General features: G+C 39.7%; 1 protein-coding gene across 1 annotated transcript; it reads left to right on the top strand.

Annotated features, from left to right (window-relative positions):
• Positions 1-863: 863 nt before the first annotated feature.
• prkg2l (protein kinase cGMP-dependent 2, like) lies at positions 864-19,860 on the top strand (the record flags this gene model as incomplete). Its single annotated transcript, XM_080016548.1, has 19 exons — positions 864-985; positions 1,071-1,460; positions 2,992-3,158; positions 3,527-3,640; positions 6,829-6,934; positions 7,758-7,821; positions 7,924-8,001; positions 8,275-8,369; positions 8,686-8,754; positions 11,687-11,785; positions 12,469-12,616; positions 13,158-13,294; positions 14,316-14,405; positions 15,161-15,302; positions 17,046-17,209; positions 17,471-17,593; positions 18,019-18,081; positions 18,437-18,503; positions 19,301-19,860. 19 exons carry the CDS (start codon positions 864-866, stop codon positions 19,394-19,396), a joined length of 2,334 nt encoding a protein of 777 aa, XP_079872674.1. The 3' UTR covers positions 19,397-19,860.
• Positions 19,861-20,383: the final 523 nt, after the last annotated feature.

Here is a 20,383-nt window from a genome sequence, read left to right as displayed (position 1 = left end):
CATCATTCAGCTGATGGAGCTCAGTTTGATCAGATTTACTGACAATAACCCACCGATTCATATCAAGTTGGCTCTCACTGAAGCCAAAAAAAACAAACAAAAAAAGAATTTAACTACAACAATGAGGATGGACATCAAGATGGATTAATCTGGATTGTGTATGTTCCTATACTGTCTGTAAGTAAAAAAATATAGTTTCATTCTTTAATTCCTGGCAGATTAATTCAGGCTTTGACATTTATTGCTTTAACGATGCTTGTTTTTATGTGTTCAATGGACTTGTTTTTTTTTTTTTTATAAATTCTTACGGATAATGTTAGGAAAAGGTAATAAAGTTTTTAATGGACACTTTGGACTACAGTGTTAATCAATTTTAATTAATTATTGTATTGTATTCAATTTTTTTTAACATGGCATGTGCTTATTTACAAATGATTTGCACAACATTACAGTAGTTGGAGTACAAGGTATTTGATGATAATGTAAAAATGTAACAAGTAGTAACAAGTAGACGTTTGCAACCCTGGTTAAGATAAGATACGATAATGCAAGGTGAGATTTAATAAGATTAGAAGATAAGATATGATTATTGGATAAGATGATAGTCAAAGATAAGATGATTAAGATACGATAAGATAGGATAAGATAAGTTTGATAACTGATAACTTTGCCCACACCCATCGGGCATGTGTGACGGAGGAGTCCTCGAAACTCTGAGGAACCTTCTGGAATTGGAGATCTGAGACGCTGCTTGGGCTGAGTTGGAGCTCAGGGCTGTTCCCATGGTGAGGAGGAACCTTCTGGAACCAGAGATCCAGATTTGAGACGTTCTCTGGGCTGAGTTTGAGCCCAGGGCCGTTCCTATGGTGGCCGGACAACGCCTGGCCATGGGCAACGGTTCAATAAAAGCCCCACGGGCCGATGGGAACAGCTGCCTGGCCTCCACCCACAAGGACCACACTGGCTGGGACACAGAGCCCTTGAGGTTGGCCACCAATCAAATATCTTATTTCATATTTTTTGTATATTGATATACTGATACATTGATATACTCATAATTCCCCCCTCAGGTTGCGAATCGCCCACCTGGAGGAGGAGCTGGCTCGGCGGGACCGGGGGTTCCGAGCGCAGGAGCTCCAGCTGCAGGTTCTCCAGAGGGAGCTGGAGGCCAAGATCTCCCAGATCGAGAAGCTCCAGGATGCCATTGGCTACAACCACATCAACAGCAACAACATCAACAACCTGGGCCGCTCGCCGCCGATGCCGCTCCGCCATAGCCGCCCGCTGCTCGGCATCATCAACCAGGGCCCCAGTCGCTTCCACCGCCTTGCCGTCGAGGTCCACCGCCGCCTCAAGGCTAAGGAAGGTGTCTCGGCCGAGCCCACCTCGCAGAACTTCTGCCGGGGGCTTCCGGACCTTCACGCCTCAGTTGAGAGGGCCTGCGTCCGCAAGGACTCACAGTAAGACCATGTCCACAATCCGACTACGCCCCCTAGTGGGTGCGGCCACTATGTGTCTAGATTTCGTATCAAAAAGTATGTCGGAGAAAATGGGAAAGCTGGGTCTTCTCCAGAACAACAGAGAGTAGTTTGCTCAGTTGGACATTTGCAATTTCCCATGAATGAGAGCTTTCCTTTTATAGTGGCAGCAAATTAAAATACACAGTTCATTAATACAAAGAGAATTATTGATAGTTGATGCATTGATAACATCATTAATTTATATACAGAACTTTGTTCTAAGCCCAGTTTCAATAAAAGAAAGTGCCTTCCATTGACGCATCTAAAATTTGGCGCAAGAGTTGACAATTTTCAATGCATCCTGGGTCCTAGATTGGACGCAGAAATCTTGAGCGTTTCACGTCCGGTTTCAGACTCTCCACATAAATGAACGGAGCTGAAGCCAAACCTATTCAGATTTTATGTTGATGCGACTGTAATGTTTGTCTGGTGAATGCTAGCAACAACCATACTCCTCCCAGAGGAAACGGCCACTGTCAGACAGTGCTGTCCAAGCCTTTGTACTGCCCCATTACTGTGTTCAGACTTGAAAGCCTGAATTAGCATCGTGGAATAATAGGAGGAGGAATGGGGGTGGGGGCAGGTGGGTGTTGCACAGGAGCTCCATGGGCTCTGAACGCATTTGTTTGGCAATTGTGGACTTCAATTATACAAACCCTAACACTCTCAGTGCATCAGTTGATAGAAAGCTCCTTCTTAGGTTAATGAATTGGCACATCATCTTTGTGATGTGATAACATAAGCGTATTATTTCGGAGGGGATGCAAGGGGATTTGCCCCCTCAATATTTAGAACACGTGCATTTGTCCCGTCCAATTAAAACATAAAATTTCATAAATAAACACATTTCCACCGTATATTGACGCAGAAAAGGCACACATTGGTGCATAAAAAAAAATATCATGAAATAGGAGGATACATACAGTTTAGGCTCCAAGATCTGAGGTAGAAGTGGAAATGTTCTTGTAGTTCTGTTGGAATCCAACCAGGATTGTCAGTGTAAGGTTGCAATCACTGGAACTGTTCAATTGACAATAAATAAAGATTCAACTGCCAAAGCCAAAGTCTGCCAAAGTTTGATGAAACACTTTATTCAGCTCACAGCTGCAACTGGTGTATCTTCTGTATGGGTTTTCTCCAGGTGGAAACAATAGAAGCCTCCATTCCTCATGTTGTGCAACTAATGAAAATTCAGACGTTATAATAAATATTTTTTCAAGGACAACACGTTTCTGGCTTCATTACTTAAAATTGTCATAGTTCCACCCAGATGTGCTTATCTTACTTATTTTCACTGCAGACCCTCCCTCTTTGTGTTGTTGGCCGGGGTCCATGGAGGTGTATGTAGACCATTGATTTCCTGCTCCAGCAGACCTTTGCTCATCCAGCATTGAAAAGTGACTTGCCAATGTTTTTTTGTGGCGTTCACGTCGCTTGTGATTTATTTTTTGTTTCTGTTTTCTGCCTCCAGCACAAAGAAACTGATCAACAGCGCCATCACGAACAACGACTTCCTGAAGAAGCTGGAGCCGCAGCACACCAAGGAGATGGTGGACTGCATGTACGAGACCATCTACGCCGAGGGCCAGCTGGTTATCCAAGAGGGAGAACCCGGAAACTACCTCTACGTGCTCGCAGGTGGGCTGGGTGTCATCCATTTATAGTATTTACCAATCCAGTTCAATTGTTGGTCCAAGTGTTGGTCAAGTTGGACATATGATATTCCTACACAGACCTGGCTCTATTAGTAAGAAGGTTTTAAGAAGGGTTCTCTTGGGGAGTTTTCTCAAACATGGATTTTGATCTGGTGGAACATGTTTAGGAAGCTTGTCGTGCTGCGTTATGGAAAATAACTTATACATTCGGACTGTCGAGGTAAGGTTTAAAAGATCCACAGGCGCTCCTATTCCATCTGCGCTTCAGCGTTTACCTTTCAGCACCACACTTGAAATTTGGATTGGCGACAACAAAACAAGTGACGTCCACCCCTGTGTTGCGCACCTCAGAGGGCTTTCTGGAGGTGATTCAGAACGGCAAGCACCTCGGAGAGATGCATGCTGGGACGGCGTTCGGAGAGCTGGCGATCCTGTACAACTGCAAGAGGACAGCGACCGTCAAAGGTAAGGAGGAGGAGGTTGAACAAGCGTTGAACAAACTGTCACCGACTACCGCACACGTCTGCAGTAGGTTCTCATCACGGGGGAACCATTGGGAATATGTTTGAATAAATGCGTTCCCCCTGAGGTGACTGAAGGCATTACCGTGTCATATATGTGCGACAACCACGTCCACGTATGAGTCAGATCAGATGTTGCACATGAACAGGAAGGGTTTCCCTCTGTAAAACCCATCAACCGTCATCTCATTGAAATTCAAAACCGCCTATAAGAGCCTCATTACTATTCACCTACCTAATGGGGTTTGTGCAGCTGTATGACTTTCATAATCAAACGAGGTCACCGGTGAGTGGATTTGTGGCTGTTTCTCTGCAATTGTTCCAAAACTTTCCAGCACTTGCCACTGGGTCAAATTCCCACCCCAGCCTCCACCCACCTGAATCATCCGAAGACAAACACTGAAGCTGTTCGCGTTTGTTTCCCCCGTCTGCGGCGCTTCGGGTGATCTCTCCGTAGCATAATATAAGCAGGCTTGAACAACTGTGTCACACTTAACTAAAGAACATTTAATAGCTATGATTTAGCTCGAGCCGAGAAGGAGCTCATATCTCCATACGTTCATTTCTAAAATCAAAAAAGGGTTGTACACATCCTTTGCCAAGATTCAGGATAAAAGATGTTCAAAGGAAAATGAATTTAAACCTCTGCTTTATATATATATATATATATATATATATATATATACATATACTATGTATACAGTGGTACCTCCACTTACGACTGTAATTCATTCTATAAGAACGGTTGTATGTTAAAACAGTCGTATGTTGAAGCAATTTTTCCCATAGAAATTATGAAATCATGAAGGGTGAAAATAAACAAAATACACAGCACAAACACAATAAGTATGAACAAAAATATCGACAAGCCACGATGTAGGTCGCCCGCTGACTGAATGCTGACTGGCAGCCGACGCGGCAACTGCAAACTTCCACGGTCGTATTTTAGAGCAGTCGGTCGCAAGTCGATAGAAATTTTCGCGACTATCACTACTTGTATCTTGGATTAGTCATAAGTAGATGCGGTCATTAGTCGAGATACCACTGTATTATAGTAATAATGAACTCAATTTATGTTAATATCCAAATTAGATTAAGATGATATAAAATAGGGGCATCAGAAAATAAGTGTTTACTTGTTTGTTGTGTTTTTTCTTTATTTTTTTGTGTTTCTAATCTATTGTTCATGAAAGCCCATTTCCGCCAGGGATAAAAATAAAACAAAATCTAGAATTTTTTTTTCAATAAAATTAAATCTATCTATATGTAATCTGTAAGACGTATCTCATAATAATGACTTACTAATGAGTCACTAATTTTGTAAAGCCGTGTGAAATAGTGACGGACAGATAGATAGACAGATAGATAGATAGATAGGTGATAGATAGATAGATAGATAGATAGATAGATAGATAGATAGATAGATAGATAGATAGATAGATAGATAGATAGATTGATAGGTGATCGGTGTCAGTGGGTTCTAGACAAACAGATAGATAAATGCTGTAGCTATGTACTGCTAAATGGCATAATGTAATGTATTGTACATATGAAAGGCGGACAGACTTCTAGTCAATCATAACAGTTCACATAAATAAAACAAGTCTAGCCTAGTGTTTTATGAATAGGAGGTCACGTTAGATTATATTTATTATTATCATTATTACAGGTCCAGTGTTATTGTTAGGATTTTTATTATTATTATTATCCTCCGCATTTTTCACTGTCCACGAAAATCGCGGGACCCACGGACTCGGCTGAGGTCTCGTTAGAACCAGGACGGTTCAGACATGGTTCAAATTTGATCCATATCGATTTACATCTGGAGCAGGAATTCATGAAAAACTGATGAAATTTGACTGGAAGTAGTAGAATGTTCGTGCATTGCAGATATGTGCAGGTTGTGGCGCCAGGCGCCCATTTGCATCGTGCGAGCTGGGTGGTGTAGACTCCATCGGTCTGTAGTGATTACAAACTGTGTGTGTGTGTGTGTGTGTGTGTGTGTGTGTGTGTGTGTGTGTGTGTGTGTGTGTGTGTGTGTGTGTGTGTGTGTGTGTGTGTGTGTGTGTGTGTGTGTGTGTGTGTGTGTGTGTGTGTGTGTGTGTGTGTGTGTGAGCGTGTGTGTATCGTCTAACCCGGTTGACGTCGTTGGAGCTTTTCATTTGATATTTTATGTCTTTTGCCCTTTTTGTAAATAAACGCATTCTGTTCGCATAAACAGTTACCCGGTGCCATGTCACTCCTGTATTTCGACATTTCAACCAGTCGTAACATACACAGTGTAGGAGTCCAAAACAGTCCAAAACATATTCCTTGTGTGTGTCCTCACACATAGAGTTCGCTTGCAGCTCCAGAGTAACAGGGCTGAATTGTGTCTGTCTTATTTTAGTCCCAAAAGTTAAAAAAAAATTATGAAATGTCTCTGAGGGACATGCAGTGTCAAATCTGTTTAAATGGAACTGTGTTGTTGGGAACTTCCACACAGAGTGATTTCCTTCCACAGAGAGTGTGAGGCAGGACTCTGTGGACTACAAGGTAGGAGACAGCCACCTTCTCAATTTTATTTTCAGTGTGGCTTGTAGTAGTAATTCTGCGTGTCCAGGACTCAGAAAACTCGAGTCATTACGTCGGCTGATGCTGCGTTCAAGGGAAACTTAGAAAATTGTAACTCGTTTTAGTAGTAATGCTGATGGTAAAGAGGGGCGACAGCATGAACTGATGCTACGTTTCATGGGAACTCTAAAATTTGTAATTGGTGTCGGTTCTGGTGTATCAGTATACCTATTGCTGCTACCTGCAGCTATATTTATTTTATTTTTTTACTTTTTTATTTTTCTAGATTTATTTTTGTCCCTGGCAGAAATGAGGTTACATTATTGTGTTCTTAAATGTCTGAAGTAAAAAAATTAGCACTTTATTTATCTCCTTAGGTTTTGACCAAGCAGGTCTTTGACAAGTGAACATCCACCTGAAGAATACAGGGATTGCATAATATACGATTTTTTGGATCACACAATTGGATTAGCTACATAATCATACTCAACATATACAACTGACGAATGAAAAAAATGAAACATTTGAAGTGAAAGGGTTCAGGAAATTTATCCTCACTTATCCTCCTCTCTGGTCCAGCGGTGTCCAGGTCTCATATCTGGGCCCTGGAGCGTCAGACCTTCCAGACCATCATGATGAGGACCACCCAGGCTCGGCACATGGAGTACTTCAGCTTCCTGCGCAGGTACAACCAAGATGACATCTTTGTATACCTCTTTTAGAGCACTCAACAAAAACAGAAAGGGGTGTCCACCAGTTTAAATGCATTGCTATTAAGTACTCGAATCCAAAATAAGATCCGAGATATTCAGATACAGACTCCAGATCATCAAAAAAATGCATTTCCTATGTTCAAAAAGTTATATCTCAATGCTCTTTAATGCACGGCAGCAGTCAGGAAACCAACATATTTAATTGAAATATTGAGTATATGTGTTTGCGAGCACTGTCTTTTAAATTTTGCAAGTTTTTCCAAGCTGATCCACTTAATGCTTTCTGTTTCCCTCCCTGCAGCCATACTTACAGTTAACCCAAGACCATACGTTTTTGACACATAACCGATTTCACCACAAAATAATCTCGAAGCTCTTATTAAAATGGTACTTTGTCAAAAGGCAACATATGGCTATCCAAGTTGGGACACCCACTCCCACCCCCCCCCCAAAAAAGAGAAAAAACACCTGTTCCGCCTCTTTGCAACCAAGCAACCATACTCAATCAGTTGATGAATTAAGGCCTATTTTTACAAAAATCTATTCTATTCCCTCCGCTGAGCTGTCTTTCACTTCCAAACTGTTGTGTTTCAGGTGGTTGCTCGATTCACTTCTGCTCACCACTATTGAGGCTCGCTCCTAGCGTTTGTGAGGAAACGCTAGGCGTGCTTTGTTTATCACTGGTTGCCATGTGGCATTCAATAACTAAACGGCTCCAAAAGTTAGGGAGAAAATCGAAAAGTGCAATGAGGAGTTATTGTAATTTGTATATTTTGTCTTCTCTGTCTCCCAAAGTGTGTCTCTACTCAGAGGGCTGCCTGAGGAGAAACTGGCCAAAATTGTGGATTGCCTTGAAGTCGTGAGTCTTTAAATTCTAATTTAATCCTAAACATTGGGCTGTTTAATGTAGTGAAAGAGTTATGGGTTTAAGAATGAGTCTCTCCTTTTGTATTTTCTTCAGGATTACTTTAATAAAGGAGAGTATATCATCCGAGAGGGAGAAGAGGGCAACACTTTCTTTATTATAGCAAAGGGACAGGTGAGTCATTGGCTTTTTAGATCAACAAATATCAGTCACTCCATATTTCCCAGAATGTTTCTATTTAAAATGCTTTACCTGAAATCCTATTCTGAACATCCCATCCATCTATCTATCTATCTATCTATCTATCTATCTATCTATCTATCTATCTATCTATCTATCTATCTATCTATCTATCTATCTATCTATCTATCTATCTATCTATCTATCTATCTATCTATCTATCTATCTATCTATCTAGTAATTCAGTAATTGAATGATTTCCTGTAGGTGTCTGTCACTCAGACCACAGAGGGCTACAGCAAACCCCAGGAAATCAAGACCCTTGGTGTGGGGGACTACTTTGGGGAGAAGGCGCTCATTAGGTACAATAATATCCAACATACAGAGATTTATGTTTTTACATAGTTACACTACTTCAAAGTGAAGATAAGGTTTTTGTTATTTTAGGAAAATTATCCCAAATGTTTTCCAAAAAACAGATACTAGACGGTTAGGTACACAGCCTTCCAGAGCCGTCCTACTTCAGTGAGGTGGAAATCATCATTTTACAACAAACAGTACAGATGATGACTCAGACTCAGACTCTGATTTTTTTGGTTCAGTGTTTATTTGTTGTAAAAATAAAGAGTTTTTCATTATTGATACCACTTGGAACCTCATTATTCTGTTTCTTCACAGTGAGGATGTTCGCTCTGCAAATATCATCTGCAGCGAGAACGACACGCAGTGCCTGGTGGTTGACCGAGAGTGAGTCGTACATTATTATTATTATTATTATTATTATTATTATTATTATTATTATTATTATTATTATTATTGTTGTTGTTGTTGTTATGATTATTACTATTATTATTACTGCTGTTGTTGTTGTTATTATTATTACTAACAGTATTATAATAATTATTATATATATATATATATATATATATATATATATATATATATATATATATATTATTTTATTATCATTATTATTATTACTATTGATATTATTATTATTATTATTATTATTTTTTTTTAATGTATTTATTTATTTATTTATTTATTTTTAAATTATTTTTATTATTATTATTATTATTATGGCTCCAGCCCGTAGGACTCTATTGTTATTGTTTGGGAAGAATTCTCGGAATTTTGAAAACCTAAAACTATTGGGAACACAAACTTCGGCAGAATCTACAAACACGGTACGTCTTGTTTGAACCGCATCCAAATCATTCACCCATGGAGTAGAAATTTCCGAAAAACTGACCAAATTTGACGTATATCACAGACGTGGTCAAATGCATTTCACACCGAAATATGTCCAACCCGGCTAAAAGTATCTGTAAGACAAACTTTGGCAGAACCTACGAACACGGTTAAGGTGTCGTTTAAACCAGTATATCACAAGGATCTTATAGTTTAAATTTTATCCAAATCTATCCACATACGGAGCAGATATTAGTGAAGAACCGAACAACTTTGACCCGAAATATTCAGCTGCTGACACGTCACACGTCTCATTATAAAATGAACGAGATGAGATTGACAGTAAGACACTTTATGACGTCATCATATTATTTTCTATAAATGTACAGATTCTGATTGAGAATATCCATTTGGACTGTGTCCAGCGTGACTTAAGTGTGTATTTATACAGCTTCTTACGGGTAGCTGTCAGTAGATGTGTTCAACTAATATTTAATCTCCCTAGTCCCCTTTACTTTGCTGGATTAATGAAAAATACAATAAAAAGTACTCCACAAAAACTCGTCACCATATCAAGTCAAATCCACTGAAATGTGGGACTGAGTGATGCGTTCAAGATTCAGCAAGGTGTTGGAAAAATAGAAGCCGTACAATGGTAATTACTCATAGAAATGCCACAACCTTTTTCGCATTTCGTGGAAAGGTCATTTACTGAAAATTTAATCCAAGGAAAAAAGTCAGCAAATTAATTACGCCAATTTGACTAATATCGTTAATCAACATGCATACGTCATAGTTGAAGTATACGAGACACAACATCACCTACCGTCACTGATACTCTGGATGTACTTCAATGCAACAAGGTAATTTATAATAATGACAAGATTAGAAGTAGTTTTAAGAAGTTTTAATAAAAAATAAAATACTTTTTTAATAAACGTCATGTATCAACATTTTCCTTCACCTAAACTTAACAAACTTATTTTAATGAAAAGGCAGAAAGTGTTCGTAGCATTGACAAATTCCTACATAATAATTCTAATGCCAAATTAAAGTCAAAGTTCCATTAATGTCTGCATTACAATATAGACAAGTAATGTGTTAAACAAAACTTTTCCAATTGTACATTATTGACAGAAAATATTCAATAAAGTTGTAATAACAATTAACACGTATTTAAAGATTCTAAAATTAAATGTATTTGCCAAAATTGTAACAATTTCCAACTCACGGAGAAGTACAACTGCAACATCAGTGGCATTCTAGAAGTCACCAATGATGCAATGCAACCTCATCTGGATGTTACAGTAACTATTACAATGTCTGTCATGCATCGTTACCTGGTCAAAATGACCAACTTGATAACAAACATTGTCGCCATCCAACGACAATTTATGACAGGTGGCTACTTCTGTGTCAGGTACAGAAACAACAATATGGTGACTGACATCACCAAGTAAGAGAAAATGGTAATAATAAGAAAAATGAATGCGAATAAGTTCTTTATTTACCTTTCTTAAGATGGCTTGGTTTGTGTACTGTCGTTATAAAAAAACATTTAAAACATTAAAAAAAAAAATTATCTCACTTGTTCCGTCATTTCTTGTCCAAATTCCCTAATTACTCTACTTTAGAACTTACAAACAAAATGAAGACTGTAAACTCAGCTATTTAGAACTGTCATTTAGAATTGACCTATCTCATACAACACTTACCGTATGTCACATTACAACTTAAAATCAATGGTTGATGTTTGGTTTGAATAGAAATGCTTCAAACGTAACGCCATGAAAATTGGATTCGTGAAATTACATGGACGGAACTACGTTATGTTTATAAGTCCGGCATATTTTGCTGCATTACACAAAAATCTAAAAATATAACACATGCCGAAATCAAATAAACTGGACCCCATGTATTGCTGCCTGCAGCTATATTTATCATTATTATTATTATTTTTATTATTATTTTTATTTTTATTTTTATTTTTATTTTTATTTTTATTTTTATTTTTATTTTTATTTTTATTTTTATCTCACCCTGCCTCTCCCAAAACGACTGCACAGAGTTTCAGTAACAGCGTAATTTAATGTTTATATATATATCAATTATATACTGTATATACATATCTGGAATATATATATATACTGTAAATTCTATATATATCTATTATTATATATCTATATATTATTATTATTATTATTATTATTATTATTATTATTATTTAGCGATATAAATATTTCTAAATATATATATTTTTATCATATAATAGTATCATATATAATATATAAATGTATATACAGTATATGTCTAACACAAACATAAAACACTAAACAACCCTTCACGTTCACCTTTACTTCCTGTGTCTGTAGCTGACTCTGGCTCAAAATATAGGCCCCAAAAATGCGGAAAACCACACACAGGTGCAGACTAATTTTATCATCTATCATTTAGTGTTTTTTCTTTTCATTTTCTTCGACCTCCGTAGCAACTTCAACCAGATGGTGGGCACCTACGAGGAGCTGCAGGTGTACCTCAGGGAGTACGTTGAGGAACTCTCCAGAAGCGACGAGAGGAGGAATGCTCTGTGAGTGGACGTAGCATCGCGGTTGCCATGGACCACTAGTTGCACACACACACACACACACACACACACACACACACACACACACACACACCTATAGGAACACACACCCACACACTCACACACACACACACACACACACACACACACCTATAGGAACACATGTGAACACACACACACACACACACACACACACACACACACACACACACACACACACCTATAGCAGCACACACACACGCACACACACATACACACACACACCTATAGGAACACACACCCACACACACACACACACACACACACACACACACACACACACACATAACAGATAGTTACAAAGACAAAAGTTGCCACTAGACAAAAAAAATAATGAAATCCCCAAATCTATGTTCAGATTTGAATGCGAAAAAAAAAATCTCTCAATCTGCAATACCTTGGAGTGGATGCATAGACTGGATCCTGGACTAGATCCTGGACTGCACTGGATTCCAGTCAAGGATCCAGTCACAATTACGAATACAATTAATCTGATCGACTGATTGACCGATCAGAATAGAGTATTCCACAGAGTGCGTAATAACAAACTATAAAAAATGTTTTTTGGTGGGAAGAAAATGCTTTGGGGGAGCTCTAGGGGGGTTGACACTGCACAAAAACTATGCATCCTTTGTGCTTTCTTCCAGCCCCCAGTCCCCGCACATGGACTCTGCGAAAGCCCTGGAGCTGAGGAGACTGAGGGAGCGGATCGCCCTCCTTCCGGCCCACCAGCCCTTCCAGGCCCTGGAGGTGGTGGCCACGCTGGGCATGGGCGGCTTCGGACGCGTGGAGCTGGTGGAAAAATACATATTTTGTTTGAAAAATGAGCGTTGCTGGCTTAAAATATATTAAATTAATTCATATGAAATATAATATTGATGTAGAAAAAACACCAACCATATTTTAAATGTGTGTTTAAAGGCAAAATTGTAAAATGCCTTTCTCAATGCTTTTTTGCCTCCCTATTAATCTCATTTGCCTCCCTAAATGAGGTTTAAAAAACAAAACTTTAGTTTTCCTTTAAGGTACAGCGGCCAAAAACACTATATGATATGTGCGGTAGATATGCGAGGTATTGTCTAATGAGCGAAGGCATTAGTTTCCCTTTAAACACACATCATGAGAGAAAATGTACGTGATTATATAAATTGTATATATATATATATATATATAGAAAATCGTGATTATATTGTAATCGTTTGACAAACATACAGTGTATATATACAGTATATATATATATATATATATATATATATATATATATATATATATATATATACTTTGTTGTTATATATATTTTTATTTTGTTTTAATATATATTTTGGGTTGTGGCCAGGTGAAGCTGAAGGAGGAGGAGGTTACCTTCGCTCTGAAGTGCATCAAGAAGCGACACATCGTGGACACCAGCCAGCAGGAGCACATCTACTCCGAGAAGAACATCCTGCTGCAGATCAACTCACACTTCATAGTCCGGTGGGTAAACACACGCACGTATACACGCATGCACGCACGCACGCACACACACACACACACACACACACACACACACACACACACACACACACACACACACACACACACACACAATTGTCCCATTCCCAGTGTGGTTTCCAGGGAGCTGCTTCAGAGAATGCTGCTGAGCCTGGATCTAACATTAGGTTTTATTTACCTTCCACTGTGACATTCAGCCACAAAAGCCAAAAAAAAAAAAAACATGTGACAATCTGAAGTTCAGCCAAAATAGTTCAGCCTCAGAATTTTTTCACGGTTTATGTGGAAAGAAATACTCCCAAACATGTTCTGGAAAAAAAGCTTGATAGAGAAGTAGAACTGATTTTCACTTTGTAGAAGCTGCTTTAAAAGGTTCCTTACATTTATTCAGGCTTTTATATAATGCTATTTATATCTCTCTACTGAAAGCCAAAATCAGTCAATCCAAAGCCGGTTTTACACTGAATCTGAAAATGGCTCTGACTTGCCGGAACACCGTCCCCAGTGGCAACCGTCAGTCGTGCACATGTCTGCAATTCAGAATCAGAATCAGTTTATTCTGTCAAGTACATTTTCATATACGTGTAATTATGATTAAAAAAAAGAAAGAAAGAAAAATAAAGAAAAATTGCGAAATATACAGAAATAGCTAAAAATACAGAACAGAAATAGCCAAATATATAAAAATATACAGAATAAACAATGTGTTACTCCACAAGATAGATCATTCTTATAGGTATGGTATATACAATATAATTTATTACTATGTATTTACTAAATTCACAATACATTATTCCATTATATTCGCATCACAAAATATCTTGGAGAAAACAGGAAAGTTCAGTCCTCTTCATAACAGCAGAGCAGTTTGCTCAGCTGGACATTTCGACTTACCATTGAAATTAATGGACTTCCTTCCGGTGAGTTGTTGTCGTGTCGTTGTCCGTGGGATTCAGTGTATAGCGGTTTTAATGGAGGGTTTTCTATTCCCTGTGTTGAACAGGTTGTTCCGGACATTTCGGGATGACAAGTTTGTGTACCTGCTGCTGGAGGCGTGTCTGGGGGGCGAGCTGTGGAGCGTTCTGAGGGACATGTGAGTGTAGGTCCTTCATCTAAAAACCCCAATCTCACCGTCAGTTCAAGAAATTCGATGTTCAATGACTTGGAATACCAAGATGCTACCAAGTGCTTTCTGGTGCTGGATTTGGATCATCTTTTCATGTCAGTGTCAAAATTAAAGTCAGTTGTTTCCACTAGTGTTGAAGTTGTGGCTCTTTTGTTGAGAGTCGGTTCTTGACGAGTCACTCGGTAAAAAGATTGGTTCGATTTGTCCGACTCCTTTGGGTTGGTTTTACTCTAAGATCATTGCCATCTCACTGAATCGAAACCAAAGAAGCTGGTTGGGTACGTACTCTTTTGGGCACAACTCTTTTGCCTGAGTGACTCACGACTCTCACGACTCACTCGCTCTCTCTCTCTCTCACTCGCTGGATTGAAGCACACTCTGCTTTTCTCGTTCGCGAAATGATTCAGGACCCGTTGCCTCTGCTTGAAGTAAATGTGTGAATCTTGGCTCACGACTCTTTTTTGTTTGCGAATCGAGAGTGGAGTCCCGGGGAAGGCCTGCGTGTCTAGCTGCAGTTACAGGGTCACAAAATAAAAACAATAAACATACTCTTTGTCACTCCTTTTGAGTGACTCCTAACTCATTCGCCGTTTATGGGATTTGTTCACCACAACCGAATCGTTTGGGAGCCTTCCACCGCTGGAAAGACATAGCTATTGTGTATTCAGAATCCATAATGAACACACTGTACGTTTTCTCCTGATCCTTTCTCATCCCACCAGGAATTTCTTTGACGATCCCACAGCCAGATTCTGCATCAGCTGCGTCCTGGAGGCGTTCGACTACCTGCACACCAGAGGCATCGTCTACAGGGACCTGAAACCAGAAAACCTGCTTTTGGACAACGAGGGATACGTCAAAATGGTCAGATTTGGCCTTTTTCTTTTAATGATTCATATGAAATACAATTATTATAAACGTAAAATTAAAATGTCTTTAATATTATTACAGTATTATCATAAAATGAATGGTGTTAGTATTCAATTATTGCTATTACATACACTACTCACAAAAAGTTTGGGATATTTGGCTTTCGGGTGAAATTTATGGAAAATGTAAAAAGTTCACACGACAGTGATATTTTATCATGAAAGTGATAAATGAAAGAAATTTAAGTAGAAGCATGCAATGGTGATTTCCTCATCTCAAACAATTTATTGAAACAAAAGCCAACAACAGTGGTGGGTTTACCACAACAAAAAATGTCAATGTCTCAATAACTTGTCATGTGGCCTTGAGCATCAATTACAGCTTGACGACGTCTCATGCTGTTCACAAGTCAACTTATTGTCTGTTGAGGCATGGCACCCCATTCTTCTTGAAGGGCGGCCCTCCGGTCATTGAGGTTCTGGGGGAGTGACGAGCCTCTACACGGCGACTCAGCTGATGCCATAGGTTTTATATGGGATTCAGGTCTGGAGAAAGTGCAGGCCACTCCATTTGAGGTACCCCAGTCTCCAGCAGCCGTTCCCTAATGATGCAACCTCGATGAGCTGGAGCATTGTCGTCCATGAAGATGAAATTAGGCCTGTGTTGTTCATGCAGGGGCACAATGACTGGATTAATGACGTTCTTCATGTAGTATGGGCTTGTCACTGTACCATTCACAAAGTGTAGGGCAGTTCTGTATTGACTAGACACACCTGCCCACACTGTAACACCACCACCACCAAAGGCTCTTCTGGTGACAACAGTGGCTGATGCATAGCGCTCTCCTTGACGTCTCCAACATCGTTGGCGGCCATCATTTCTGCTCAACGTGAATTGACTTTCATCAGAGAACAGCACAGAGGCCACTGGTCCCTCGTCCAGCGTAAATGCTCCCTGGCCCATGCAAGACGATGATGCCTGTGCCTGGTGGTGTGGTCAGGTACCCTTGCAGGTCGTCTAGCATGTAGACCACGGTGTGTAAATGGTTTCGAATGGTCTGACGTGACACTTGGGTGCCTCTCACCTCCCTTAAATGTGCCTGGAGTTGAGTGGCATTCATCATCCGGTTCCACGGGGCACTGTTCACAATGAAGCATCCCACTCCTCCCACACTGGTCATCAGTGTAGGATGTGGCCAAAGGACGTCCACTTCTATGCCTCTCTGTGACTCTTCCAGTCTCTCTGTATCTCTGTTGCAACCTGCTGATGACACTCTGTGACACTCTAAGCTCAGTGGCTACTTTCCTCTGAGAACATCCTGTTTGAAGCCTCACAAAGGCGAGGTACAGTTGATCAGTTGTTAGGTGTCGTCTTGGTTTCATGATGTCAAAACGTGAACAGCATCATGACGAGGACTGTTTAAATACCAATTCTAAATGAACCAGGAAATGTATTGGTGGATTCATGGATCAAACACCTGTTGTGAATTTTGTCGTTCAGCTCCTTGTTAGAGAACAGCAAGTTGTGCAAAAAGTACTGAAACAGTGAACAGTTTGACATGTGCATTCAAAAGTTTAGAGAAGGTAAAATTAAGTTTACCTGTAAAGATTATAGTGCATTTTAGGTTAATCCTGAAATTTCACCCGAAAGCCGAATATCCCTAACTTTTTGTGAGTAGTGTATAATGCAATTCTTCTTCTTCTTCTTCTTCTTCTTCTTCTTCTTCTTCTCCTTCAGGCGGACTTTGGCTTTGCTAAGAAGATCGGTCTGGGAAAGAAGACCTGGACGTTCTGCGGGACCCCGGAGTATGTGGCCCCCGAGGTCATCGTCAACAAGGGCCACGACTTTGGGGCCGACTGCTGGTCCCTGGGCATCCTCATCTTTGAGCTGCTGACCGGGAGGTTGGTGGGACTGGGGGACAGGGCGATAATATTTTGACACAAAATAATGAGTGTGGCTTTTCACAGAACCTGGAAAACTGTAATATGTACCTAACAAGACTAAACTGGACTGTGTATATTTCTGCCTGCAGCTATATTTATTATTATTATTACAATTTATACTATTATTATACTACTACTATTATACATATTTATTCTATTATAGTATACCTTCTGTATTTTTGGGGAACCTCTGTAACCCTAACCTGTTTTTCCTCCCAGCCCTCCCTTCGCCGGCTCAGACCCCATCAAGATCTACACCATGGTCCTCCACGGCATCGAGAAGGTCGACTTCCCCAAGAGGATCGGGAAGCGACCCGACGACCTCATCCGGAGACTCTGCAGGTTCTGATCCCAGACTAGGAGAATATCCTGGAAATATCTTAACAAGTCCAAATAAATTACCTTTAAAACTTGATCCCCGATCAAGGTAAAACAACAGATGGTATCTCGTTTGTTTGTATAGAACATTTCATGCACAAGTTCAATTGACAGTTTTTTATAAATAAAAAGCATGATAAGCACAGACAAAAAAGCTCAAAACAGATTAAAACGTAAAAAAAAAAAAAATCATAAAAGGTTAACGTGCATTTTCAAACAGACTCTAACCCATAGCAAATTTTAAAATTATTATTGAATAAAAGTGGCACCTTATTGTCTTACAATCTTTCCAATCCTCCAGAGATGTCCAGTTCAGATCAGAAGTGCACATCCTGACTAAACCGGATTAATAACATATCACATTAAAGTAGCGTCTCTCCCCTCGTCAGGCTCAACCATGTGGAAAGGCTGGGCAACAAAAAGAATGGCATCATCGAGATCAAGAAACACAAGTACGTTTAAATTATGCCAGTCTCCTTTTTCCATTATAAAAAACAATTTACTTTACAACCAAGTGTTTAAATCTATCCAATAAGGATTCTCTTCAAATAAATGAAATCGTTATTGGTATCACGCTTTTATTCGGTCTCTTGTAAAGATAAGCAACCACAGTTTGATGTGTATAGACATTTATTAGGTATCTTATTCATTAACAAATTATACATGTTAAAACATCTGTTGAAATCTGCCAAATTCGACTACATTTAAACATGAGACTTGTTCTCAAATGTGTGTGTGTGTGTGTGTGTGTGTGTGTATGTGTGTGTGTGTGTGTGTATACCTCTCTATATTTCTGATTTCTTTCAGGTGGTTCCAGGGTTTCAACTGGGACGGTCTGAGGCTGCTGAAGCTCTCGTCTCCGCTCAGAAGGGAGGTCGGTACAGGTTTTAATAAACTTTTTAGATTTATGACGGAGAAAGTGTCCCCATTATGCACGGTGCTTGTTTTGTTCCATAAGGAAATGGAGTACAATAAAATATCCTACCTTTATCTGAAATAAAAACACTTTTCTGTTTTTCCGTGCCATCGCGCTCATGGGCACTGTTGGAGCGTGGGCACCCCATCACCACGGATGGTGCCCTAAGCGGCTACATATGTTGCCTGAAGGCAACATATGTAGCCTTATCTAATGCTTATAATATCTGTTGAAATTACCGTTACTCTCGTTAAAAAGTCATTATTACTGTTTGACATAATAAGGAAAGTCAGGTGTTGCCCTCTCCATTTTAGTTGGGGATTAATTGTCACACAAGTAATTGTGATTAGCAATTTTAATTGTCTTTCATGTTACTTTTATGCGTTTAATGCTCATAGTATGAGCCCGTAATAATATGCAAGTTAATATTTAACACAACTGATGAAAATGCACCAAATTCCTTTTCAATTTATTGCAACATTTCTTCATTGACTCAGAATTCCCATAAAATGTGGATGAAACATATGATGGTTGAATCCCTCTATCTTAAGTAATTTTTGGTCAAATTGTGTATCACAACAATTAGTATGCATTAAGGTTAAGGGCAAGTAGTTTTTCTTTCTTACCCAAGACATACATCATTTTGGGTTTAACTTCAGGGCTTGAAATCACTTTAAATTGTTTTGTTTGGCATTGTTTCTGCCGATTTATTATGATGACGATGATGATAATAATAATTTGTGTTATTTCCTCAGGTGACGGGGCCGACAGACCACAGTCACTTTGACATGTTCCCTGCAGATAAAGAAGAGCCTCCAGATGAGTTATCTGGCTGGGACAAGGACTTCTAAACGACAGCCATGATTGCCAGACTTTCATGGCTATTTGCTGGCTATAGTACCAAGGCCTAAACAGATACAGGACCAAAGAATCTCTGGTTTTCTAACCCTGATTTCACCAACACTGGACTATTTCTCTTTTTTAAGTTACATGGTCTTCAACAACGTCCATGGCCACCCACAACGTCCATATATATTCACAATGTCCATGGCCTTCCACAACATCCATGGCCATCCACAACGTCAATGGCCTTCCACAACATCCATGGCCGTCCACAACGTCAGTGGACTTCCACAGCATCCATGGCTGTCCACAACACCAGTGGCTGTCCACAACATCAATGGCCGTCCACAACATCAATGGCCGGCCACAACATCAATGGCCGTCATCGCAACGTCAATGGCCATGTACAACGTCATTGGCCTTCCATAACGTTAATGGACTTCCACAATGTCAATGGCCTTCCACAACGTCAATGGACGTCCACAACATCAATGGCCGTCCACAATGTCAATGGACGTCCACAACATCAATGGCCGTCCCCAACGTCAGTGGCCTTCCACAGCATCCATGGCCTTCCACAACGTCAAAAGCCTTCCACAGCGTCCATGGTTTTCTACAGCATCCAATGTCCTTCCACGACCATTGACCCTAGACCAACTCTCCTTTAAGTTTCAAAAGTTTACCAATGTATAAATCTTTTTTTCATTCTTTGGAGGTAATGAATCCCAGCATCTGTACAACTCGAGTCAAGTGTGATGTATCTGTATACATTTTTTTATATCTAAGATGTTCCATTGCTACTTCCCTTTCCTTTAAGGGTTAAAGCTTTAAGAGCTCCACCTTCCACCTTCTTGCTCCTGGAGGAGATCTCATGTTGAACATTATTTGTTTTCGCAATCATTTTTGATTGGTGTCTTTTGGAACCCTCCAAAATACCTCATTATTCTCATTATCAGCCGGTCCTACACAACTCCGCCTCCTTAACGTGGCATCTG

The sequence above is a fragment of the Zeus faber genome, assembly GCF_960531495.2.
Source record: "Zeus faber genome assembly, chromosome: 16".
NCBI classification, from domain to species: Eukaryota; Metazoa; Chordata; class Actinopteri; order Zeiformes; family Zeidae; genus Zeus; species Zeus faber.
Note: the sequence above shows the minus strand (reverse complement) of the source record. Positions and strands in the feature narration are given on the sequence as shown.